At 38.7% G+C, this 26,742-nt stretch overlaps 1 protein-coding gene across 6 annotated transcripts in view; it reads right to left on the bottom strand.

The window, feature by feature from the left end:
• Positions 1 to 24,335, bottom strand: part of Bclaf1 (BCL2 associated transcription factor 1) — a 30,872-nt gene extending 6,537 nt beyond the window's left edge. The window contains exons 1-11 of one of the 6 annotated variants that reach the window (XM_021173725.3): positions 24,072 to 24,332; positions 17,857 to 17,958; positions 13,830 to 13,943; positions 12,077 to 12,976; positions 10,125 to 10,787; positions 9,836 to 10,005; positions 7,735 to 7,840; positions 6,542 to 6,626; positions 3,661 to 3,836; positions 2,355 to 2,535; positions 1,334 to 1,480 (exon numbers count right to left, since the gene is read on the bottom strand). In XM_021173725.3, coding sequence (XP_021029384.1) covers positions 1,334 to 1,480; positions 2,355 to 2,535; positions 3,661 to 3,836; positions 6,542 to 6,626; positions 7,735 to 7,840; positions 9,836 to 10,005; positions 10,125 to 10,787; positions 12,077 to 12,976; positions 13,830 to 13,933 — 2,532 coding nt within the window. In that variant the 5' untranslated portion in view covers positions 13,934 to 13,943; positions 17,857 to 17,958; positions 24,072 to 24,332. Of the gene's footprint in view, positions 1 to 1,333; positions 1,481 to 2,354; positions 2,536 to 3,363; positions 3,527 to 3,660; positions 3,837 to 6,541; positions 6,627 to 7,734; positions 7,841 to 9,835; positions 10,006 to 10,124; positions 10,788 to 12,076; positions 12,983 to 13,829; positions 13,944 to 17,856; positions 17,959 to 23,553; positions 23,715 to 24,071 lie in introns of those variants that run through there. The other 5 variants (XM_021173724.3, XM_085842675.1, XR_015048374.1 and 2 more) reach the window with 5 other exon arrangements.
• Between the last annotated feature and the right edge of the window lie 2,407 nt (positions 24,336 to 26,742).

The raw sequence follows: 26,742 nt of genomic DNA, 5'->3' as shown, positions 1-26,742 counted from the left end.
TCAAGGTAAACATCCATTCAGGATATACGAAATAGGTTTGAGACCTCCTCTCAAAACTACACTAGTTTTTGAAATTGTTAAAATACACCACAGGTTTCCTCCTTTAATCCCAGCAATCAAAAGCAGAAGCAGCGATCTCTGAGTCCTATGCCAGCCTAGTCTAGTGAGACCCTATCTTGAAGAAAAAAAACCTAATAGTTAAAATTTACTAGCTCCTTATTCTCTCTAACTTTCTAACTTCAAACTTGAACTATTTGTCTGGCATTTTTACCTCCCCTCATCCCATATCTGAAATGTGAGCCTTTTAGCATCATGTCTTCTCCACACTCTCATCATACCTGTAATGGTAACCCGACATGACACTGCTGGATCTCAGTGTCTAAATCTGCATTAACAACGACCCACTGGACCCACAGGATCTGCTCTTGCTCTCTCCTAATCACTTCAGACCCACCCTAGATAGGGAGGAGATCCATTTTTGAAGAAGTGTGCTGATCCTTCCCAAGCAGACTCACTTCAGAATAAGCTTTATCCTCTAGTTAAGCAACCCTGCTATAGACACTCAGTTTGATCACCCTCTACCACTATTTACCTGCCTTGCTTACTATTTTCAGAACTAGCCTCATAAGCATGACTTCCCTGAAAAACTATGATTAAAAACTGATATTCAGGTACATTTGAGTAACTTAATAATCTGCCCCTATCAAAACATACAATCCATTTCCCAGGCCCAACTAAACAAAATTGCCTCCTATCCAGAGCCTTCAAGACCCACAACCTCCCATTTTAACCCTTAACAATTTGAACAGGAAAAGCATATCCATTACAACCAAGGACCAAAACCGACACATCTAGCAACTGCATTTTCAATACCTAATTTTCCTATTATTCCAATGAATTTTGAAAAACTCAAGTTCCTTCTTTACAAGAACCATGAAGAACTTTCCTTGTCTTTAAGTAGCCAGGAAATAAAGTACAATTTAATTAAGAGGTTTCTACACTTAGAAGTGTTTTCTAGACAGATATGAAAGATGTTAAACTCAACTATAGTATCGTTTTGTTCTATCTGAATGTGGCAATCAAATCAGGCAGTTTTAATTTACCTTAAGCAGCCCACTGTGTGATAAGTCAAGCATGAAATCAGAACTAGAGGGACCCATAACTGAATTTAAAGTTTCAAACAATTTAAGTAATGATATTTAAAAAAAAAAATGTTCGCCCAAGTTACAATGAAAATCTCATAGTGGTGAACATCTGTACTGAATGAAATGTATTCACCTAGGATGTTTGGAAAATCAACACAAATCAAATAAAACAGATTTCTAACACCCACCAAGAAGTACTTCTTGCTCTTTGGGGTATATTCTGGATCCCATTCCTCTTCCTTCGGTCTCTTTTGAAAAGTGGTATTTGAGTTGTTTGGACCAGTATTTGTCCCAGCAAAAACTCCTCTGGCTCTTCCTCTGCCTCTAATTCGAAACTGATTAACATTAACACAGTTTTTAGTAATGCAATCAAAGGTACTTAGTTACATGCAAATTCTAGATTTTACTGCAGTAACAAAAGCAAAGTGTGTGTGGTGTGTGTGTGTGTCTGTCTGTCTGTCTTCACAGCCACTGAGGATGGACCAGGTAGTCATTTTATACAAGGAAGTTGAGTAGATGAAGATAAGTGATATTGTGAGCTATTAGAGTATGCACTTTGATGACCTGAAACTAGTATTTTTAAACAGTAATACAGGCAGGTCCCTCTACTCACTAACCAAAAGCTATCTAGTTCCTGTGAATTATACCAACAAAGTATTACCCTGAAAGAAAAGTCCTTCTGTTCCTCCAAATGACCTGTGACTACAGTAATATCCAACTAGATATAGCTAAAGGTTAAACTATGGATCTGAGAAAATGCACTCCATTTAAGCCTATAGCAGTTACAATAACTTTATAAAAGCATCATAGATTCTACGTAGACTTAGGGAAAGTTGTGTGACTGGTACACATATAAGCAAGGAGGTGAACAGAAAACAAAAACAGCAATAAAACAGAGATATAAATCCATTTTAATATTTTTAAAACAGGTTTTCCAAAATTAGTGATTTAATGAGTAAACTTTTACTCTTGAAACATTGATCTGAAATTTTTTAAAAAGTACCTAGTTTATACAGAGGCTTCAAAGTCTCAAACTGAATGGATTTCATTTAATTGGCAAGATAACATTACAAACACCATTTTCTTACTCAAGACTGGCTTGACTCTGGCTTTAGGAAAGGTAACAATCTATAAGGTATATCTGGTTTCCTCTTTGCACAGTTCACCAAGACAAAGGCTCCCGAATGATCAAAGATAGCTATTACTTACAAAGGTTCCTCGTGGTCTGCTAACTCCTGCAAATCCTGAGTAGTCTTTCATCTCATGGTGAGTTTTAAATTCTTCTTCTCTCTCTTTCTTACTCTCTTTTTCTTCTCGAGAACTGGGGGAGGACGGCGATGCTGACGAGGACGATGACCGGGAATGGTCCCGCTCTCTACCTTTATGTTTGCTGAAAGATAAAAGAAATGTGCTAGTTTTTTTAAAGATAAAATCTTATGAGGAATGTTTTTAAGTTTAAAAAAAGGTACCTACTTAAAATTATTATTATGAGTAAAACTGGGTATAAACTCTGATACAGTCTGTCTCCAATTGTCTTCATTGATTGTTTTAAATAACTAACTTATAACAGCCTACCAGCTAGAAACTGGTAGTTTGCAAACTTCAATGATTTTCAGTTCTTCATTACTTTAACTTGTAATCTTGTGTCATTTTAATAAAAGGAAAGGAAAAGAGTGGGTTTGGTTTTTGTTGCGGTGCTGGGGCTTGAACACATGCGAGGTGAGCATGCTACAACTAAGCTACAGCCCCAGTCCAAAATGTCCTTGAGTCCAAGTTCTAAAAAGACTGCAGTTTATACATATCCTGAGTGAGAACAGTCTGTTTGGTTTAGGCCACAACATCATGATAGAAATAAAAGGCATGTAACATTACAAATAACAGTCATAAATTTAAAAGCACAAGTATAATCCACCATTTACCTAATGAACATCAAGAAAAAACTTCTCTATAATACATTTTATTCCTACTTAGAGATAAATTTACATGATTCTAATGCAACACCCAAAAAGGCCATACCTGCAGTAACTCTTACCACTGCTAACAGTATCCAGGGAAATATAATTTTCAAGACTAGTGCACAATAATCCTGCTTCCTGGGTTTTCCTCCCCCCCCACCTCTCCCATGTTAAACCACTAGAGAACACGTTAACAGTCTTGTACTCTGGGTGTTATGAGTTGAAAAAGTGCGGAATCAAGCATAACGAACCAAAGTTCTTACACAAACTGTTTCTAGAAATGCACTGCATTGAAGTCCAACCTCCTGATGTAGCCTGGATAATAGGACACATTAATTTGTCATTTTTTTTTTCAGTGTTAGCTTGCTATTCCAAAGTTTTTGTCCTCATCCACCATAAGCCGTGTAAAAGACAAATACATTTTTGCTGTAAAACAAATAATTTTAATTGTTTAAATTTAAACATTTGATTACATAGTCAAAATTGAAAGCAATTAAGCTGACAATTATTAAAGGCTAATTAGAAGCTAAAGCCTAAGTCAGGACAATTTGAACAATCACCTGTCATCTTTGTAAGGTTTATACTCCTTGTAATCCTTTGGTGTTTTTTCTTGCTTTCTGGACCCACTGGACTCCCTGGAGCCCTTGGAATCTCCCCGCTCTTTACTTCTCTCTTTACGGCGACGGTCAATGTCATGCCGAAGGTCAGCCGAATCACACCTTAGCTTTTTATCTCCCTGCAGAAAACACATACGTATAAAATACAGACTTCAGGAAAGAAACAGGATGTATACAATCTTGTAGTTATAGCACAACAGATCCTAAACTGCTATTTGCATCACATACTACCATCATCCTCCGAATTTCTTTTGAAAACAACATTTTAATGAGCATTTGTGTACATATACTAAAACTTCAAGACACTAAATTCTTTAGTTTTATGGTATTTATTCAGAGCAATCCATAATAAGCTTTCAATCAGCAAAGTGATACATCTTTCTATTCAGTGAATCATTATTAGCCCTCATTCTTCCAAATAGCTGTTATGAAATAGTTGGACAGTGTTAAAAGTTATAATCTATAGATGCAATATGGCTTTCAGCCTATAATCTTGAGACCCTGGAGTTATGAGTCTCATTAGCTATGCCTCATTAACATCAAGCTCTTCCCAGATAAACTGATAAACACAATAGAAGATACTTCAAAATTAGGGACTCTTATTTTCATGACATGCAAGTGGAATAAGATTAATAAAACTGAGGTTGAACAAAGGTCAAACAAAGTCAAAAGATATTATTCGCAATCCTGTACTCAGTATTTTGGGCTATATATTGCCCTTTCTCAATTCAGGTATTGCAACAGACAGTTTAACTGGGTCACAGTTCACCTCCTCCTTGTTCCATTGCTTTTTTCAAATACTATATAATTTAGAAGTTGAAAAGAGGCATCTAGGAATGAAGAGAAATTATACATCAGTAAGATGCTATGCAGTGTGGACATCCTTGGTACTATTCAACAATGAGAACTGGGATGTCTAAACTATAATATTCATAAACATGAACAAACCTGAAACATATGTATCTCTCAATGTTAAATACTACTCATGAATTTGTCCCTAGAGTCACAAGTCATAAGCAAAACTTCCCTAGTCACCTAGGTATTACTGACTCCATAAGAAACAATCTATCTAAGTGAAACTTTGTAAATCTTGCTAAGCATGTAGCTTCATACTAACACTTTAATTATTCATTAAAGACAGAAAGATAACAAAGCCCAACTATCATGTCTTTCTGGTCATCTATCAATTACTACTGCTCTCTCAGATGAAGACAAAGTGAATTGTTGGAGAAATGAAAAACAATTAACTCTTATTAATAAGGTATTAAGATCAAAGATCTTCTTTTTTTAAGTATTGAACTGTTCACTCCTCAGGCGGTTTTTCTAAAACAGTTATCTCCTGCGCACGGGCATCACCTTACCCCTAAGCTCCAGATTTCAAATCGAATTTAGTTAGCAGCACACCCTACTGAAAAATTTGTATACTGGCACTGTCAAGTAAATCCTATTAATACAAGTAAAACCCAAAATAGCCCAAATCTTCCACAACTCTACAAAACAAATGCATTCTTATTATTGTGATTAGAAAAGTCAAGGTTCAAGAGTTATTTTCCATACTCAGAGCATTTTCAAAATAGAACTGATCCCTTGCCACCTCTCCTGCATATTTTACTAAACACTTTATAGATAGCCATATGAACTAATGTACTCAATAAATGTCAACTTGAATCACCAGCAAGTACCTTATGACTGCACTGTAGTCTCAGCCCTGGCTTCCTCACCTTACCTGTATTACTGAACAGGTTCTTTTCAAGTTTCAAAGCCAAAGTCGTAAATAGTCCAATAGAAATTAAACCTGATTTGTTCCAAAGTTCACTTTGCAAATCAGTTTTTTGTTTGTTTGGTTTTTTTGGTTTTTCGAGACAGGGTTTCTCTGTGCAGCCCTGGCTGTCCTGGAACTCACTTTGTAGACCAGGCTGGCCTCAAACTCAGAAATCCACCTCCCTCTGCCTCCCAAGTGCTGGGATTAAAGGCGTGCGCCACCATGCCCAGCTGCAAATCAGTTTTTAGAATGCCTAGTCTCTTCCTTCTCGTGATGTAACCACCGCAGACCTGGCTTTTATAGATAGATAGCTCAGGCTGCCCTCTGCCTCCTGGGTGCAGGGAATAAAGTTGGACCCAGCCTAAAACGCTTCTTTTTCTTTCCTTAATTCAACACACAATTTGTTTTCCATACAATACGTCCTGATTACAGTTCCCCTCCCTCCACTCCTCCCAGTTCTTCCCTACTTCCCCCCCCATGTGGATCCACTCCTTTCTGTCTCTCAATAGAAACAAACAGGCACCTAAGGGATAATAGTAAGATATAAAATAAAACAAACAGAGACAGAGCCAAACAGAAGGTAAAGATCACAAGTAAGAAATGCCTATTCCTTCAATAGTTAGGTCTGAGGGTGCACATCTGTAAGCCAGGCACTCAGGAAGCTCATGCATGAGTTCAAAGACAGTCTAGGTTGTCAAAACTTGCTACCTTCAAAAGGACAGCGCTAGGGTAGCTTCTTTAGAGAAGCAGAAATACAATTAACTTTAAAAGACACATCCAAATTCACTCACCAACTTCACCTCAAAACCTCATAAAAACCATAATATAACTTATATCCTATTTATAATCTTTTCTACCCACCAACTCCCTATCCTTACCACATTTACAAGCATTTTCAAAAAGGTGTTCTTGGTTTAAATTAAGATACACTGCCATAAACATTGTGAATTTACAAATTTTAAAAAGATGTAATCATTTTGCCTAAGAAAACAATGTTTAGTATAGTATCATTCAGCTCAGTTTCACATGAAAAGCAAGTACATTAAAAAAGAAAAACTGTACCTTCTGCATTTCTTCTTTAAAACCTCTCTCCTCTCCTGCTAGCCGGGTGTGCTTCCTCAGAGCGCTGGGAGAGATGTCAATCCTCCTTAAGTAGAGCAAAGGGTATTTGTGGTTATAGTGCTTACGTTCTGGTTTAAAATAAAGTTAGTACTACCCACTGTTGAGTTATGTCTCTCCTGAGAAACCAATCTGGCACAGCTAAGTCTACTGTTTTAATTCCTAAAACAAGAAATAAAAATTATATGCATTAAGAATTAATGAAAAACTAGATATGATGGCGAATGCCTGTAATCCCAGTACTCCACATGTTGAAACAAACAAACAAACAAAAAATAGACCGCTTTGAGCTTGATGTCCACATAAGCCCCATAGCAAAATCCTGCCTCAGACAAAAAACAAACCAATTAAATACTCGGGGTAGACCTTTATACATAAATGAAAGCAGACCTTTAAAACACTAAACTTTAACCATGAGAAATAATACTTTATTGTCTTAAATATTAAATCACCATGCCACTAAAATGAATTAACTTATCCAATATTAGGATTTATATAATCCTCTAACAAACTACTGGTTTCCAAGAGTTCTTATAACTTCTCTGGCGTTTGATTCTGCACCTTTTGGTTTCAGGCTTTTATTAGTTAAAACTTCTCATTGCGTTCTCAGCAATCATCAACCATCAGAATACATGAGCATCTAAGCACCAAATTCAGTTCTGAGCTTCAGTACTATCCTATAAAGCAATCTTCAGAGAAAACACTAATGTCTAGATCTTCACTAACTGGTTCCCAATGCACGGAAGCCACAATGTGGACTGCGACACAACTGCTGACTTAGCGCCCACCCTCTTTCATGATGGCTGCTTCTGGTCCTCACCAAGTATTTTTACCTCAGATAGACTCAGAAACTCAAAGGTTCCTTGAGACAGTCACTCCCCAACCCAGGCCCCAAAAACTTACAGCTATTAAATTCCACAATGACTAAAGGTAGAATATTAAAGTTCTGACAATTTTAAACTAAGTAAACTAAGAATCGGGGGGTGGGGGGGAATTAAAATTTTTTCTAAGCTTGAAATACAGTGCCTCATTCCAGAAGAGTTCAAAGTTTACTTATGATGACGACAGCATACTTCTCATACAATCTTAAGCATCCTTCATTAACATTTCATATGCAAATCCAGTGCTCTACACACCTGTGTATCTCGGGGCTCTTCTGCCGGGTACTATGCTCTTCAGTAGCTTTCTGGTAGGAAGTGAACCGCTCGTTTAGGGTCACTGCAGGTGATTTGAAGTATTGCTCTGTTGATTTAGGAGAAACACTGTCGAATTAGGAATCTTAATTTTAAGAGAGAATTTTCATTTGTGATAGAAGGGCATGTAGCAGGTGAGAGAAAAGAATAAAGTGTTAAAATAAAAACTCCTACTCACTTACTTCCTTTTAGCTCAACACTGATTGCAAAGGTCCTGACAGGACCCTGTCAATATTAACTACAACCCCATACAATTAACAGATAATCAAGACTCTAGCTGCATGCTAATAAACTACTTCCTCAAAAAGGAACCATAGGTGGTATGTCCTTAAACCCTGCCAACTAAACAATTTTGTCATTTCAACTAATCATTTGCAGCAAAAATAAAGAAAATTACAGATAGTTTGAATAAATAATAAAATTATGTTAATTATGATGACATATCAACAGAAACAGCTTTATAAAAAAAAAAGTGAATACTGCCACTTAATTGGAGAGGGGGGAAAAAAAAACACTTTGAAATTGATTTACATTCACTAATTTGTCCAAAAACTCTGGCATCTTGGCAAACCTGACAGCACATATGATACTGTATCTTTCTTTAAGCAGTTTTTAAATTAGTAGTAACAATATTGATTAGTTTCTAAACCAGTTTAAGATATGCTGTAAATGTAAAATAGACGTATAAAGTCATGAACTATGAAATGTTACATTATGAAGCAAGCTATCTGCTTAACAGGTCAACATACATCTGTGTCAACTTACCGCCCAGTATCCAGCACATGTCTCATAACCAATCATTAAAACTTGAAACGGCCACTACCAGGGTAGTGCCTCAATCATAATTCCATGAAACCCAGGAATTTGAGCTAGCAACTCAGTTTTTATGCCATTTTTTGCCAGGAAGACAGAAGATTCAACTTTGCCTGTATCTTTCAACAGCTATTTTACTTTGAAACATGGATTTTGGCATTTCAAAACATATTCCAGGACCTAGTTATAATGAAAAAGAAAACATCACTGGGCATTTTCAGCTCTATATAAAGTAAGAGCTGTTCAGATCGGTTGCACAACACCAATTATGAAACATAACTACAGATCCTCTAAAAAAGGAAAAAAGAAAAGGAAAAAGGAAAAAATGTATCAAAATCTGATCTCAAAATTCAACAATAAACTGTAAAGTGTGGAGACAGGTCAAAAAAAAAAAGATTGAAAAAAAAAAAAAGAAAAAATGTTACTGCTTCCTACTTTTCTGTGCCACAATACTATAGCCATGAGTCATGATATGGTTCACAAGCTTATCTAAAGCCAAATAGCAAAACGCTGTTGTTAGCATGCTGACTATAGCCAAAAAAGGTCTAGGTATTCAATATTTCATCTATTACGAGTTGTTTGCATGACTAACTTAAAAAAAAAAAAACAAAGAAACAAAAAACAACCAACAGCCATCAAGTTTCCTGGGAAAGAACCTGCTAACCACAAAAATAACCACAGCAACACTTACCTGCCTGCCCCCAAACATAACCATACCCCAAGCCTTTGAAAAGTATTAGTAGCTTTTAAACTACAATATACTGGTGAAAATGTGAATTGACTTTAGCTAAAATGAAGCCATTTATTTCTAGAATGTAAAGACATACCCTATTAATATAAACTTTCAGTAAAACAGCAGAAACTATACTGCCAAGAGTTGCTATACACTTATCCACCCTGAGTCAGCAAGTCATAGGCATACAATTGACAGTTAATTTTCACATGCAATAGGACACTTACATTTTCAAAGTTAAGTAAATGTGTATCATACACTTCTATGTGACACTGATTTTCACATTTTAACTTCAGCCATTTGATCATCTTATGTCTTATATTTATTAGGCTCAATGCTAACTCTATCTTCTCCACAAAATATTTTCCAAATGTTTAATATTTAATAGTACTAATAGCACTACCTGCTAGCTCAGTTAGTATAGCTATTATTCAATTAACTACCTTTTTTTGCATGCAAGAAAAGCTTATTTCATGATACTACATATACCAAGCATACCTTTCACATGATGAACCAAGGATACAATGTGTTGTATAAATGACTCTGAAGTGCTTTTGCTGGCCTGAGGCAGCTTAATGTGGTCAAAGATGGATCGGAATTCTTGCTCTTTCTTGACCGAATGGACTAGCGTGCTAGCAAGTAGCCTGTCTTTAGTCAAGGAGGCAGGTCTAGAATATATCAAAAATAAACACACACACACACACAATACACCATTGGTTTGGATGTGTAGAAAAGGAATATCACTAAGTACCTCTACATTACTTACTAGGCACCAATGTGGAATTACCTGTTGGAATCGTCAAGTGGAACAGGTGCCATTTTGAGTTTGACTTCAGGACGGTGAGAATCACTGGCTATCATTTTGATCCTCAGTGGGCTCTCCTCTCTGAAGATGGACTTTTCTCGTGCGTCCAGACTCTTGTGTAGAGGGGGACTGTAATCAAAGAGCTCTTTGAGCTTTTCAGACTTTACCTGCTCCGGTGACTGCACTTCTTTCTTCACTGTTATTCTGTCTGAGCCTTTGTCTTCTTCCTTGTGCTTGTCTTTTGCAGTGCTGGGCCTTTCGACTATATATGCAGTCTCTTTCAGTTTATAAGTTTTTTCTTCTCTAAATCCATCACTTTCTCTATTGCCTTTTAATGAAACTTTGGACTTGTACTTGGGTCCTTCCTCCTCAGTATTCCGGTGAGATGCAGCAAAGCTCTTCCCCTGATCTGCTAGGACTGATTTCCTAAACTGTCTATAATCCTCTGTCTCCTCTGTGTCATCCCCTTCAGAGTCATGGAATTTTTGTTTTGCAGACTCTTTATCACTAAAGTAATCTAGAACTTCCTGGTCATCCCAATCTCCATCTGCCCTGCCTTTCTCTGACCCTTTCTCCTTCGGAGCCTCTTTATCCCTGATATTACCCCTATCAAGCAGGAATACTCTAGACTCTTCATCTGTGAACCTGTAATAAGCAAAGAAGAGGACAGTAACTCTAGATTGCACTCATTATAGATAACTTGCATATTTAAATGTATGGTCCAACAAAAAGACATTACTGAAACTTAACTTTATTTTTAAAACCATTAAAAACACTCACACAAAACACTCACTACTCTATACAGTTACCCGCCACAATTTTATACTAACACATCCAAGTTCTAAGAGCTCCTGATATAAAATACAGTCTAAATTTAACTTTTTGAAGCTAGGAACCACTAATAGATATACAAATACCTACTAAAATTTTAATCTGTATTTATGCTTAAATTTTCAGATTTCATTTGTTGCATTTTGCAGTAAAACATCATGAACTGCAGATTAGCCTCAAACTCTCTAAAGTGGACACTCTTGAGCCTTCTGCCTCCACCTCCCTAACATTGGGATTACAGGTGTGTGCTACCTCATTTATCTTCTTTGTCAATATAAACAAGACCTCACAGAATAACGTTAAGTATTTAATACTCTACCTCTATCAAAAAATAGTCTGTATAAAATCTGCTCTGACCAGGCAATGGTGGCACATGCCTTTAATCCCAGCACTTAGGAAGCAGAGGCAGGAGGATTTCTAAGTTCAAGGCCAGCCTGGTCTACAAAGTGAGTTCCAGGACAGCCAGGGCTATATACAGAGAAACCCTGTTTTTTGGGGGGGGGGGGGGGGGGGCGACACCTGCTTTAGAGGACTTCTGGTAATAATAGAAGTTACTCATCAATTCAGTAGAGAAAATTCCAGGTTGCATAGTAGGGGGAAAAAATCATAAGCAGCATACCTGTTCCACTTATTAACAACTGAATTTTCATTAGTTTACTAGCATTACTTTCTGTAATGCTTGGAACTAGAATTTAAACAAAGTACTTAAAATGCCATTAGACTCACTGAGAAATAAGGATGTTTTCCCAAGTCAGGAAGAATTCACAAAGCACTAAGAGCTAGACTATGTATATTACCACATAACAGGTAAACATGACTATACTATTTCTGAAATGTCACATTCTAAAGCAAAAAGGAAAGTCTCTAACACAAAACTGTTTATAATATTGGCTATCTTAGGCCTTTATAAACAAGGCCTTTTTCCTAGTTTATAACTGCTAGTTGTGAACTGATCGAAAATGGCTAATAAAACAAAGAATAGAAACATCAAAACACTTAAATAATTAAAAACTATAATTATCAAGCAGGAACAGTTAAATACAAAGCACAATGTTATTTTTAATTTAGTACTATAATATAAATGCACTGCTTTGGATTCTTACCTTTTTAAAAACTTTCCTGTCTTTGCTGTTTCCTGATCTCCTTCAGGATAAAAAGAGGACCGCCCCCTAGATTCCTCTCTTGGAGCAGTCTGTGGTGTGACTGTCTTTGCAGGGCTTCTTCGGGATGGGATGTGATGAATTGGACTGTTCTGAGAAGGACTATATCGACTAGACCCATTTCCAACAGAACCTGATCCAGACCTCTCAGGACTGTGCTGAATGGAATGTGAATGCTGAGAAGGGGTATTTTTGGCAGAGTGGACTGTACTAAGCATGGGGGCATCTGAGCATGATGAACTCTGACTGGGTGGTGTAGCAATAGGTGAAGGACTATGAGGTGACCTTGGACTATTATCATAAGCTGAAAGGCCAGGCCAAATATCACCAGAAGTAGCAGATTTATTAAACTCATCAATAGATTCAGATGGATCGTGTTCAAAAGTATCCTTTGGTTCCTCCTGTGATTTGCTTTTCAAAGGACTCTCTTCTTGGGGTTCCCCCTCAGCTTTTTTGGTTTGTTTTTCCTGAGACCCTCGTCTTTTAGAGACAGGAGATTTGCTATATGGGGATGAAGAGCGAGATGATGATGATCTTGGAGACCTAGAAGATCTATAAGACCGGCGAGATCTGCTTCGGGATCTTTGAGAAGACACGGATCTTCTTTTTGGACTCCTGGACCGTGACCGACCTCGTCTAGGACTCCTAGAGTGCCTTCTATTCCAGACAGGTCTATAGCCACCTCGATGGTATCTCCCTCCTCCTCCTTGATAATACCCTCTACCCCTTCCTCTGTACCCATAAGGTCGTCTCATTCCTCTATTATTCCTGTAATCTCGACGATAATCTCTAGAATAAATACGATCTCTACTACGAGACCTCGAATATGTTCTGGAACGAGACCTAGAACTAAAAATGAAATAAGTATCAATTTTTTTAAAAACAAAATACTTCATTTTACCACTTTAAATACATCTGGCTGAATAAAACATATATACAAGGTAAAATTATATACTTAAAAATGTTTGAAAAAGTTTACTGTTTCTGGTATGTTTAAAGCTTTTGTCTAAGATAAGCAATGAATGAGAGGCCTTGGGAAAGTAGGCACAGGAAATGAGAGAAAGGGTACCAATATATCCAACACAATATTGTATAAAACGTCTAGGCTATCACTAAAAGTCATACTAAGAGAAATTTAAATGACACCATGTACTGCTAATAGGGAAAGGGGGTTACATGAAATTACACAGAGCAAAAAGCCACTGATACTCAGCAAAGCTGACCACATGGAGAAAAATTACACACTGGTATTAACTCTCAATAGGCTCCTACTCTCTGTGCTATGGATATTATTATTTGAAGAAAAATATCATTGTTAAATAAAAAAGGGAGGGAAATTATCCTTTAAAGAACCAGACTCAGTAAAAACCAGAAAATAATGAATATGATTCAGTGCCAAAAATATTTGTAAAACATCCAGCTTATCTCTTAAGATGTAAAGAAACAAAGAAATCCATCATGTATTAACACCATACAGTAAATCTCAGATCATAAGTCGCAGTTGATAACGAGGTTACAACTTAAGACAATTCTCAATTTCACCTCTAAATGAGGACAACAAGTCCAAGTCACAGAGTTGTATTGAGAACGGTACACTGATGGCATGAGTACGCCGCCATACACTGTACCTGTACACAGCAGACCTGATCATTAACTACTACTTCACTATTAAAGCACCAGAAACACATTAATTCACCTGTATCTCTTCTTTCTAGAATGTGATCTTGATCTTGATCTAGAACTAGACTGTGATCTAGACTTGGATCTTGAAGAATGTGATCTAGAATTGGAGCGGCCCATTTCTTTTCTCCTAATCAAATGAAAGCAACATCAGTTAAATTAATACAAAAAGATATTTTGATATTTATTTACTTATTTCCAGATCTAAGCTGGATTTTTTATAAGTCATTCTTTTCAAAGGAATACTTATAAAACAGGCCTATTATCCCTAAAAAAGCCACCTTCACCTGCGTAAGGTACTAAATACTCAAGATAAAACATTTCCATGAACTTTACTCCTATGCACCTCAATCCAAAGGCACCAACCAACTTCGGAGCAATGTCAGACAACAGTTGTGTTAGATCTTTTTCTATGCCCAATATAAAAGTCTACTTACCTCACATGTAAAAGAGATAAAATTGTATGAGTACTACAGAAAAAAAGAAACCTGAAGAACATTAAAAAGTGGCACAATAACAGACTAGAGAGATGGCTTAGTGGTTTAAGAGCACTCTCTAAGACAGGGTCCCAACACTAAGAAGGAAGGAAGAGTCCCACCCCAGCCAAGAAGCTATCTGCGAGTGATACCACCTAGCAAAGGGGGAAAAAAAAATCAATTTTCTCCAATGGAGTCTCAATAAGTGTATTAAGCACACTTCACTCAGTGCATGCCCCATATCCAGAGAGTACTTAAGTCAGCACAATATGAATTTCTGTTAAGTCTTGTGTAGACTTTTTGTCTCATTTTGCATTGTTTGGCTACTTTTTTTTGTCTTAGCAGTCTTTTGCTTGCTAATTTTGATTTGTGTTTTTGTGAAAGTGTTTTGTGTTTCTTGTTTGGTTTTGTTTGTTTTAAAAAGCAAGAAAAAATGTAAGTTAGAAAAGTGGAAAGGATCTGAAAAGCATTAAGAAAGAAAAAATATACTGTATGAAAAAATATACAGAGCCGGGCGGTGGTGGCGCACGCCTTTAATCCCAGCACTTGGGAGGCAGAGGCAGGCAGATTTCTGAGTTTGAGGCCAGCCTGGTCTACAAAGTGAGTTCCAGGACAGCCAGAGCTACACAGAGAAACCTTGTCTCAAAAAAAAAAAAAAAAAGAAAGAAAAGAAAAGAAAGAAAGAAAGAAAAATACACAGAATATACTGTAAGAAATTTTGTCAGTTAAAAAAAGCAAAAAGCACTCGTTGTTGTTCTAGTGGACTAGAATTTAATTTCTAGCACCCACATGGCAACCAACAACAATTCAAAATTCCCGTAAAGGGATCCAACAAACATGCAACCAATCACCCATACATAAAACATTTTAAAAAAACTGGTACAATTCTTAAAAACAAATAAACTGAAAGAAACCTCACCAATCGGTCATCACAGTGCTTTATGGACTTAAAGCACTAAACTGTTTCTCACATACAAAAGCCTCAATGTGCACTATATAGTCTCCTCCTCTAGTATAAAGGTGACTAAAGGCCTCCTAACAGCTGGGACTTGCAGGGCAATGCCAAGCTCCCCTGTATCTTGCTGGTAAGAAAGAACAACAAAAGATAAAGGAATTAAAGAGAACATAAGAAATATGAGAACTACAAAAAAGATGTCAGCACCACTTTACTAAACACTGATTCAATTAGACCTCACTAGTGCAGATAGTAGTAACAGTATTGATTTATAAAATGTGCTTCTCCTGAAAAAATTCTAAACATGTGGTAAATCATTACATGTAAATACCAAATTCACACTTTTTTCAGTGATTCAGAAGAAGAATATTGGGGGCTGGGGGTAGAGCACAAAATAAGAAAACATTTATTTTGCCATGTAAGTTGAACCATAAACAGTAGGCAGCATGGAAAATAACCAACAGGTGGGCAAATTTATATACAACTAACCTCTGAATGTTCCAAAACTTAAATACTATAACTTACTGCTGACCAAAAGCCTTACTGATAACAAACTTGGCACATTTATAGTTGTATTGTATGCTGCAAAAAACAAACAAACAAACAAACAAAAAAACCCTGCAATACAAAAATTATTAATGAAAACTCTCACATGAAGATATCAGCATTACACTGTTAAGTGGCTACTCAGTATACACGCAAATTATGATAGCAATAGAAAGTAATTGTGAATTATAGTATGTACCAAAGTTAATGAAGTCACTGTTTAATGCAGCATCTTCTCTGTGTGTTTTTAATTTTTCTATAGCAAATAAACCAGTGACATATATAATTTAACTAGTATATATTTTATGGTGATAAAGTATTTATGTATTTTCATACAAGTGACTTTTTAGTTTTTTTCAATTATTTCTTTTTTTTTTTTTTTGAGACAGGGTTTCTCTGTGTAGCCCTGGCTGTCCTGGGAACTCACTCACTCTGTAGACCAGGCTGGCCTCAAACTCAGAAATCTGCCTGCCTCTGCCTCCCAAGTGCTGGGATTAAAGGTGTGCACCACCACTGCCTGGCTTTTTCAGTTATTTCTTAGGGTCTACAAATTATTTCAAACTGCTAAAAAAAAAATTTAGTCATCCACATAGACCAGCACTCTTATTCAGACAACTGAAATGAAAGTAGCTCAAGTTCAAACCTACATAGGCTAACATGAGTTCAAGAGCAGCCTGGGCTCTTAGTAAGACCTGGTATGCAAAAGGAAAGAAAGCATTAGTGATACAGCAGCTCTGCAATAGAGCACTACCTGTTTAGCAAGCACTCAGCGTAGGTTCCTTTCTTACAGTAGAATTAAAAAATAAGAACCAAGTATGGGATTGCTTAGCACGTATAAGGTAAGGAGTTTGTTTCCCAGCCCTTAAAGAGGGTAGGAGAAACTGCAGACTAAATTCATTTATTTAAATGTATATTTTATGTAGTGGGTGATTTGCCTCCACGCATGCCTGTTACCCGCTGAGGCCAGAAATGAGTGATGTCTCCTAGGACTAGAACTGCAGGTAGTTGTGAGCTTCCGGAAGTGTGGATGCTGGGAATCGAACCCCATGTTCTCTGGAAAAGCAGTAAGAGCTATCTCTCTCCAGACCCAAGTTATTTTTTAGTGTGGTTATATATGTGTGTTTGGTTGCAAAAATGCTACAGTCTAGATGTGAAAAATCAGACTGTATAAAGTTTAGAGAGGTGGGTCCCTCCTCCTTGCACAGGAGACTGAATTGAGGTGGTAAAGCTTGCACAGAAGGTGTTCCTAATGCTAAGCCATTTTACCACCTCAGTTCCATGTTAAGTCAAGATCCAATTGTGTAATTTTTCTAATTTCTAACCTACTAGTCAAAATAAGTAATCATGTCCATAAGACTCAATTTATTAACTTTGTAAAGGCCTGTGTTTCTCACATATCATTAAATAATTCTGAAGGTACTTATTTGTTTAGAGTTTGAGGTTACAAGATAAAAAGGTTAGCCAAGAGTGATGGCACAGGCCTTTAACCCAATACTGGGAACACAGAAGCAGCTGGATCTCTGAGTTCAAGGCTACCCTGGTCTACACATGAGTTCTAGGACAGCCAGGGTTATAGTCACAACAAAACCAAAATAAGCTAAGCAAGTAAATGACTTGGGCACAATGAGAAAGGTGTGTCATCCCAGTACCAGGTACTCAGTAGGGCTCCACAGCAAGACCTTGTCTCAAAGGATGGCAGTGGTGGTTGTTTTGTTTCTAAATGGCATTTTGTGTCCTAAGCCTTCTTACAAAGTATTTCTAGAAGTGGGGAAAAGGTAATATACAATGAAATGAAAAAAAAATTTTTTTTCTTAAAACTAACTCAAAATCTGAATTTACAGAAGGCAACACACTCCGCACCAAAAAAAAAAAAAAAGAGAGAAATGCCCCCCAGGGTACCTGGGGTTGAACCCAGGGCCTTGTGCTCATTAGGCAAGAACCCTACTTCTTGAGCCACCTCCATGGCCAGTTTCTAACACTCTTAATCACTTCATCTGATTCAGGTTGACAGTCAAGTTTCTCAATTTAGTCACAAGTAAAACCTAGAGAACATAAATGTCTTTTACCTTGGGCTTTATGCAGGATCCAGAAGTCAGATGTCTTTGAGATACTGCCAAGATTCTTCTTGTAGAAAATGTTATGGGAAACTAAACTCTAAATTCAAATACCTAGCAAAAATTAAATAAAAAAGAGAAGTTTGAGTTTATGGTAAACCAGATATGCATTGGTTATAATACACATATTGGGTATACCAATAAATTATGTAGCCTAAACTGACCTCTTCCACTTTGACCTCTCCAGTACTGAAATTATAGGCATGTACCTTGCTTGACTTGGGAAACAATAAGCGTTTGATCATAACAATTTAACTAAGGAGCTCATGGTGGCAAACAATCCTAGCACTTGCAAAGCTGAACAGGAGAAAGGTGATTTTGAGTTTAGCCTAAGCTATGATGTAGCAACAGCCTATGTGACAAAAGAGGCCAGAGATATGGCTCATCGGTTAAGTGCACTAGCTGCTATTCTCTGCTGGGACTGTTCAATTCTCAGAACCCGAATGGTCATTCACGCCCATCCCCATCTCCAGTTCTAAGGAATCTGACACCCTCTTCAGACCTCCAAAAGCAACAAGCAGGAACCTGGTACAGACCTACATGCAGACAAACATAAACTAAAATAATTAAACCAACAAGAACACCTATAATCCACAAATTAGGGCAAAAAGGCAGAGATTCAGTCTAAGTTCATCCTCAGTTATACAGTGAGTTTGGAGCTCCTAGACTACAAGAGATCCCACAAACACAACTGTCAAAAAAAGGAAGAAAAAAAAACCTTTCTAGTCACAACACAGCAGAGTATCAGGTAACTGATACCTGAATTTTAACTGCAGTCACCTGACCTTTACAGAACAAATGTCATTACAGCCTGCAGCTGTATATAATAATGCTATAAATAATAATGTATATAATGATGTATGTAATAATGCTGTATTTTCTAACACCTACAACAGCTTAATACTCTGTCCATTTTCTTAAAACTTTCTTTTATCGAAAACCAACTTTTAAGAATTCCTTCAACTGCAAGCACAGTAACAACAAGTCTTACACAAGAATCTGATTAACCATCTAAGAAACAGGCCAAGGCCAGGAGGTGGTAGCGTGCGCCTTTAATCCCAGCACTTGGGAGGCAGAGGCAGGTGGATTTCTAAGTTCGAGGCCAGCCTGGTCTACAATTGAGCTCCAGGACAGCCAGGGCTACACAGAGAAATTCTGTCTCAGAAAAAAAAATAATTAATTAAATGTTATGCAGTTATCAGTACTAAAAAGGTTACAACACTGCAAATAATATTCAGAGATTATCAGATATATGCAAAGATTAAAAAAGCCATAAGAACAGAAATTAAACAAGGATAGCTGGCATTAACAGCCTAGCACTCAAAGTATTCATAAATAAAAATACATAAATCTATGTAATGATCAAATTTAAAATGCTATTTTGGAAATACAAAGAAGAAAAAGTTAAAATTAAACATGTCAATCAATAATAATATCCCCCTTTCTAAGTTTGAGGCCAGCCTGGTCTACAAAGTGAGTTCCAGGACAGCCAGGGCTACACAGAGAAACCCTGTCTCAAAAAACCAAAAAATAAAAATAATAACAATAATATCCCTTAAATAGTCACTGCCTTTCAACTGGGAAATTTTACAAAGTTGTGAAGCCAAAACCAACCTCAAGTGGGCTTTGGTACAAAAACAAAAACAACCAAGGAACACCAAAGAAAGAAAAACTAAATGGAAACCCCAAATTCTAACAGCATTTGGGAGGTGGACATGTTGGGGGCAAAACAGAAAGATGTGTTTGTGGTTTTTAGCATATACAGTCACAGACTATAAGAAGACTGATCCAGAATTTGACTGAAATCTCAAGAATGCTAGTATTTTCTGCACTACACTAACAAGTGCCTTACATGGCTAAAACTCAAGTATTAAAGTTTCAAATGCCAAACTTTCTCTGTTGGGCAGATCTCAGCGTTGGAAGCCAGCCTGATCTACAGAGAGTTCCAGGACAACCACGGCTACACAGAGAAACCCTGCCTCAAAAAGCCAAATAAATGAATGAATGAATGAATGAATCCATAAATATCTTAGAACCTTTTTTGGAATAATGTGTAAAAGTGGCTAGAAAACAAGTGACTTCAAGTGTGGTGACAAATACTTCCAAAGCCTGGGCTACCTCAAAAAATTAAAAAGAAAAAGAAAATGTTTTAAAGGCATTGTATGTATCCCATCTATAAATCCAGTCTCTTGTCCCAGGACTCAAAAGGCAGAGACATGAGTATCCCAACAAGTTCAAGACCAGTTCAGTCCATAGAGAAGGCTCTCAGTTAGTTAAGGCTAATCAGTTAGAGCTGCCTCAAAAACAACAAAATTTAAAAAACAAAAACAAAACAACAAACAAAAACAAAAAACTAACACAAAGCTGCTCAAAGTAGATTCTTTGGCTTACAATTTCAAACATTAGTCTTCATTTAGCAATATTAGCACCCAAATTTAAAGCAAATTACTGCCATCACATCTTTTAAAATAGAAAAATACACCATAGCTAATATTCACTCATTAAATGACAGCTCAACATTTGGTATGTTGATCTCTTTCAATCTTTAATTTCTATAGGTATAAAATAAGGTATTTGCAAGTTTATGGTTAAATAATAAATAGAAAAGGTTAAGCCGGCACATGGTGTGTGCTCTGCCATTAGTTATAATTTCTGGTTAGCCTTTTTATAGGGTTTCTACAGGCTACCCATAATTTCAAAAACTTGTCTATTTAAGCTTTTTCCTATGTTTTCAATACAGAATTAACAAGTATTCTATAAAAGTCATTCCAGGGATGTTTAATAAAATGTTTGTAAGTTTGATTTAAAATGTATCACAGAATAAACAAAATACAAAATTCTGAAAATAAGCAGAATATGGAAGTCCACTTAATTATCTTAGCTGTTGGTTTATTTGGTTTTTTGAAGCAGGGTTTCTCTATACACCCCTGGCTGTCCTGGAATTCATTCTATGGACAGGCTGACTTCAAACTCAAAGACCCTCCAGCCTGCCTCTGAGTGCTGGGATTATAGGCTTGAGCGAATATATCCGGCTGTTTTACTTTTGTACCAAAAACCTTCCATAATAAAAAGCAAAATAGATTAGTCACACACTTTTAGTTTGGTCCAGCTACTTATCACCCTGGTTTTTTGGTTTTTTTTAAAGAATGAACTAAGAACCACAGCACATTCTAAACCAAGCTGTGCCACTCCCTGGCTTATGTAGTCTTAAATTTTACACCTTTTGGGGGTTCCATCTACAAAAATAGAGAAATAGCCGGGCATGGTGCCGCACGCCTTTAATCCCAGCACTCAGGAGGCAGAGGCAGGCGGATTTCTGAGTTCGAGGCCAGCCTGATCTACAAAATGAGTTCCAGGACAGCCAGGGCTACAGAGAAACCCTGTCTTGAAAAACAAACAAACACAAACAAACAAACAAACAAAAATAGAGAAATAATGAATTAAGTAAAATTGGTGTTAGAAAGCCCTAAACTGGGCTGGAAAGATGGTTCAACAGTTAAGAGCACTGACTGCTCTTCCAGAGGTCCCGAGTTCAATTTCCAACATCTGTAATGAGATCTCATGCCCTCTTTTGGAGTGTCTGAAGACAGCTACAGTGTACTAATATACATAAAATAAACCTTTTAAAAAAAAAAAAAAAGTCAGGGGCTAGAGAGATGGCTCAGCAGTTAGGAGCACTGACTGCTCTTCCAAAGGTCCTGAGTTCAATTCCCAGGAACCACATGGTGGCTCACAGCCATCCGTAATGAGATCTGGCACCCTCTTCTGGTGCATCTGAAGACAGCTACAGTGTACTTACATATAATAAATAAATAAATCTATAAAAAAAAAGTCCCAAGACATTAAGTAAGATCAATACTATTACTTATGAAGTTCACAGTTAGACTTATTTTCAATCTTGAGTCAAAAATATTAAATGCCTATAACTCAAATACTCAATATTTTTAAGATTGTTTAGAAGCTAGATACCAGCAACACACAAACCCATATCCTCCAACCACAACCACTTACAATTACTACTCAGAGATACACTGATCTTCTATATTCTCTTATTAACCAGTACAATTGCTACCCAGAGATATACTGGTCTTCTAGATTCTCTCATTAACCAATCATAAAAATTACACAGCAGATATTCCATCAATGATTTCAAATACAGTTCCTGGGAATTACCAATCAAAAGATCTATAAACAAATGCAAAAAGCTTTCTCCACTTATTTTACATCACAGATAATCTAATGCAGTTTAGTTTGCTTGCTCCCCACAATAAGTTTTTCAACAAATTCAACTAGATACTAGCCTAAAAAGCAGTGCCTTTTCCAGATCGGCTTTCAAAGTCCTAAAATTAACTACTGCTTTCTAAGACAAAAGTCAACTCTAGGACAGGGGATATGCTTAGCTGACAAAGCTTTCCAGCACACACAAAGCCCCAGGTTTGATTCTCAGCACCACATACACTGGGTATGTATGGTGGCTGGAGCCTGTTATTCCAACACTGGAAATCTCAGCTGTTTACTAAAAACGACTTTAGACATCCTTCCCATCACACTACCCTGAATTTGGTTAGAATCACACAAAAAATGCAAATAAACTGTAAGTCTTTAAAGGTTCTTTATTGCCTAACAATACCAACTATCCCAGTTAGGGCTAATCCAGAATACAAGCTCATAGTGAGGACAAGACATTTTGTTCTACGCTTCCCTTTTAATATAAATATATATGCTGTACCAACAGGATGTGAGTCTGAAGTGACTAACGGTTTTAGGTATATTCGCTTTCAATTTCTTTTCTCCTTTTAAATTCTAATAGAAAACTTAAATTTAAACAAAAGGTATAAAGTACAGGTCCTCACTTTAACTAGATAAACTTAAAATATGTTGGGCATGAATTTGCACATCTATAACCCAAACACGTATATACATGGAGAACCCGTAGTTCGAAGCCACTTGGGCCCAAGAAGATCGTCTAGGGTACAGAAATCCAATATTCTGGTCACTCCCCAGACCAAGAAAACAAATCTTAAAACTCAACAGAAGTCCGAAGAAGTGACGAAAAAATATTATCCCACCACTCCCGAAGCTAAGGCAGGAGATTAACTGGGAGTTCAAGGCCAGCACTGAGTGACAGAACTATAACCCTCTTCCTTCACCCATTTATCCCACCAATCACCGCTGCCAATATCCTCAATTTCTAAAGTGTGCCAACTCTTACCAAAAAAGGTAGCCAGGCGGTGGTGGCGCACGCCCAGCACTTGAGAGGCAGAGGCAGGCGGATTTCTGAGTTCGAGGCCAGCCTGGTCTACAAAATGAGTTCCAGGACAGCCAGGGCTACACAGAGAAACCCTGTCTCAAAAAAAAAAAAAAAAACAGGAAAAAAAAAAAGGTATGTCAGCGCTTGGATTACTGAGAAAGGGCCCCTCTCTTAGTCGCATCCTTTAAGACCCGAATCCCGCTAGAAACAGGAACTACGCACCTACTGATCGTCTACAACAGCGAGTTGGTAAGGAGCCAAAATGAAAAACTTTGGCGCCAACACCCAGGTTTCTGCTACAAGCAACAAATCAAAAGCCTTCATCTAATTAAGCCTGGCCTAAACCGACATATGTACCCCACAGAGGCGAGGGAGGCGGCTTAACCGCCACGCACGACCTGGCAGATTCCGCTTGCTTAACTTTGTCGCAGCTCGCCGTTATCTCCTCCGACTCCCAAAGGCTAGGGCCAGGAAGGAAGACGCCTCCCCCAAGGCCAACGACAAGCAAAGCAAGGAAACTAACACACGCGGCGGCGTTGCCAATGGCAGGGAAGAAAGGGAAAAAAAGCACGCGTGCGCAGAGCCCTGAGCCGGGCGCGCGCAGGAGTCCCGGCCGAGGCCGTGGGGGAAGGGTCGGCGATCGGCTTGCGCACGCGCACGCCGAGGCCTCCCGGGCTCCGGCCCCGAGCCAGGTTCGCAGCCCGGCCCGCTGGTGGCGCAGCTCCCCATCCCCCACCCCGGCGGCCCGCGGCGCGTTCCAGACCCGAGGGAGCGAGGAGGAAAACGCACGAGTAACGGCTCGGGGTCCCCGTTCTCGCCGCCGACCCGTCACCACGCGTCAGAGTTGTCCATACCCAACCGCCCTGTCGCCTCGGCTTTCTCCTTTCGAGTGACTCGAATGCGGCGCGAGGCCTACCTGACACGCCGAAGCACGATGTGCGCGCAGGGTTCTCCGTGGTAACTACACAGCGGCCATTTACCGACTCCAGAAGGAGAGGAAGACCATAGAGGCGGCCTCGTCGAGCTAGCTCGGCTCCGTCACTTCCGACTCGGGGCGTGGCCTTCCAGGCCGCTAAATCGCTAGACAGGCCCCTCCCACCGTCCCGCCCAGGCGCGGCTGGCGAACCGCGGTTGAGTGTAGCCCAAGGCTTTCTGGGAAGTCTCGTTGCCCGGTCTCGCGAGGTGTAGCCGACATGGGGCGGGGCAAGGGCGGGGGCGGGGCCCGGCCCCGAAGGGCTGTGCGGCTCGGCTTTGTTAGAAGAAGACTCGAGACTGATGTCCCCCGACTTCTGAGCCGTAGTTAGCGAGCCTGGCTCCTTCTGAGGCGGCGGCCCAGAGCACGCCAGAAGCTCTCTCACTGAGGGAAAGGCCGGAAAACCGACGACGCAGAGCTGCGTCTGCCCGGAAGCGCCGTCCCTCGGACGCCTAACGTGACAGTTACAGGGCCGGCTCTGCCGAGTGGCTTCGGGTGAACTCGGCCCCCCGGGCCGATCGTGAGACTTGGGTTGTCTGGGCGACTGCGTCACGGGATGGCTCCTAACTTCCCGAACGCCGGAGCCTGGCCCCTGAGGCTTTCTCAGAGTTTTGTACGGATCCGGAAACCTCACGCCCTAACTGGATCTGCCAGAATCCGATTATAAACGAAGAAGCCAGGATTGAATTGAATCAAGTTGCAGACCTTCAGACATATTTACCTGCTGTTATTACCAAAGCGGGACCACTCAAGGGACTAAAGCCGTTATTACGGTGTGATGTTTTAGGACAGTGTTAAATTCCTTGAAGGAATTTCAAAGTTGTAATTAGCAGCCTGTCAGTTGAGTTCAGCATTAGAGTTTGATTCTGATCTTTAACCTTGTTCAGGGCAGCCTGTCCTCACAATCCAAATCACTCCACAGTGGAGGAAGTACCTGCCTGACCAATGAATCCTGATTTTGATTGTATTTTAATTGAGCAATCTGCTCCGCACCCAGCTCCCACTACCATGGTGGAAGCTATGATCTGCGCTATATGCGGGACCCTGGTAGGTCTAAAGCATAAAGTAGGAGCTCAGAAAATACTTGTCAAGTAGGTGAGCTGTATATACATGAAGCAAAAAGACAGCATAACTCTGCTATTTTATATTAATGAGACAGCAGGGGCCAATAGCTCTTAATCTATTCAAAATACCAAAATCTAATCACTTTGAAGCTATTAAGTCCTGTGCAATTCTAGTATATGTTGGAAAGTTATCTTTTCATCTAAGGCAATATAATTTTTCGGTCATTAGATCCCCTGTGCTGGGCACTGAACCCGCAGAACCTGCCTGGTACGCACTACACAATTGTTCAGCCACAGAAGAAGACCTTCCTAACCTAACTTTGACCTCAAATCAATGTGTTACCAAAGAAGGAAGACTTTGGAACAAATAAGTGGATGTCTAACAAACAGGTTGGGCCTCTGTAAGGAGCTCAGACGGTCAAGGAACCGCTCCCAAGCCCAATACAACCTGAGTTCAATCCCTGGGACCTTTATGGTAGAAGTGTAACAGGGCCCAAGACAACTCACTCCATGGTAGAAGTACTATTCAGGCTGTAAAACTCAGCACGTAGGCAGTCCTATCTGCCAAAATGAAACAAAGACCTAATTCATTGAGGTCTATAGCTCTGGGGAAGTGTATGTGTGCTAAGAAGCTTGTGTTTGGGCATCTGTAGTCCATGTGTAGTCTAGTTAACTGCTTTTGTTAAATGAAGTCTGTCAACCCAGAACACGGTTTTTGTGCCTCTCACCCTGATAAAGGCCAAGGACTACACACTGGGATCTGGAACACTCAGACAGCTAATACACTTTCCATTGCCTTAAAACCATGTCCAAGCAGTCTTCTCTGGCGAAAACTTCACAGCAGAAGGGCAGAACAGATTCCTAAAGGTTGTCCTCTGACCCTGTCTACAGGGAGTTGTAGCATATAACTACTCCATACACAAATGTATGTGAATAATTTTTTAAAGAAATAAAAGATGAACTAGATTTGTTTTATATGTGATGTTTTTTAAACCAAGCTTCAAGGTTCTTGTTTAATAGATATTCATTTTATTTGATTTTTCAAAACCTGAAATGCCACCATAAATTGTCATAGGTGGAAAGATCCAAATGGAAAGTTGGACATTTCCTAAAAATAGAAAAATTTCCGAGAAGAAATATAGATTGTAAGCTTGCCAACCTTACTAATACACAAATGAATGCTGCAGTAATGTTTTATGACCTATAAGTTAGTGGATTTTTGTTTTTAGTGTCTGCACATCAGCTACACAAGTTTGTAGATAACCTGAGTTCCATGAGACCCTGTCTCAAAAATTTTTCAGCCTAGTCCATGAAGTGACCATTGATATTAACAAACCCTAATAATTTCTCTTAGAATATGATACACCTCAAGATTGACCTTATGAGAATAATCCTATTATTTTATAAGATCACCAGGCTAGGAATATGACTTAGTGGCAGAGCACATGCCTAACATGTCCTAGGCCCTAGATTCACTCCCCAGCACAGAAATGTGCCTGTGTCAGTCTCTCCACACACTTAGTAGAGACAAAATCTCTAGGGGTTAGCAT

The sequence above is a fragment of the Mus caroli genome, unplaced genomic scaffold (assembly GCF_978045245.1).
Source record: "Mus caroli unplaced genomic scaffold, Mus_caroli_1 scaffold_9, whole genome shotgun sequence".
NCBI lineage: Eukaryota > Metazoa > Chordata > Mammalia > Rodentia > Muridae > Mus > Mus caroli.
This window is presented reverse-complemented; position numbering and strand designations above follow the sequence as displayed.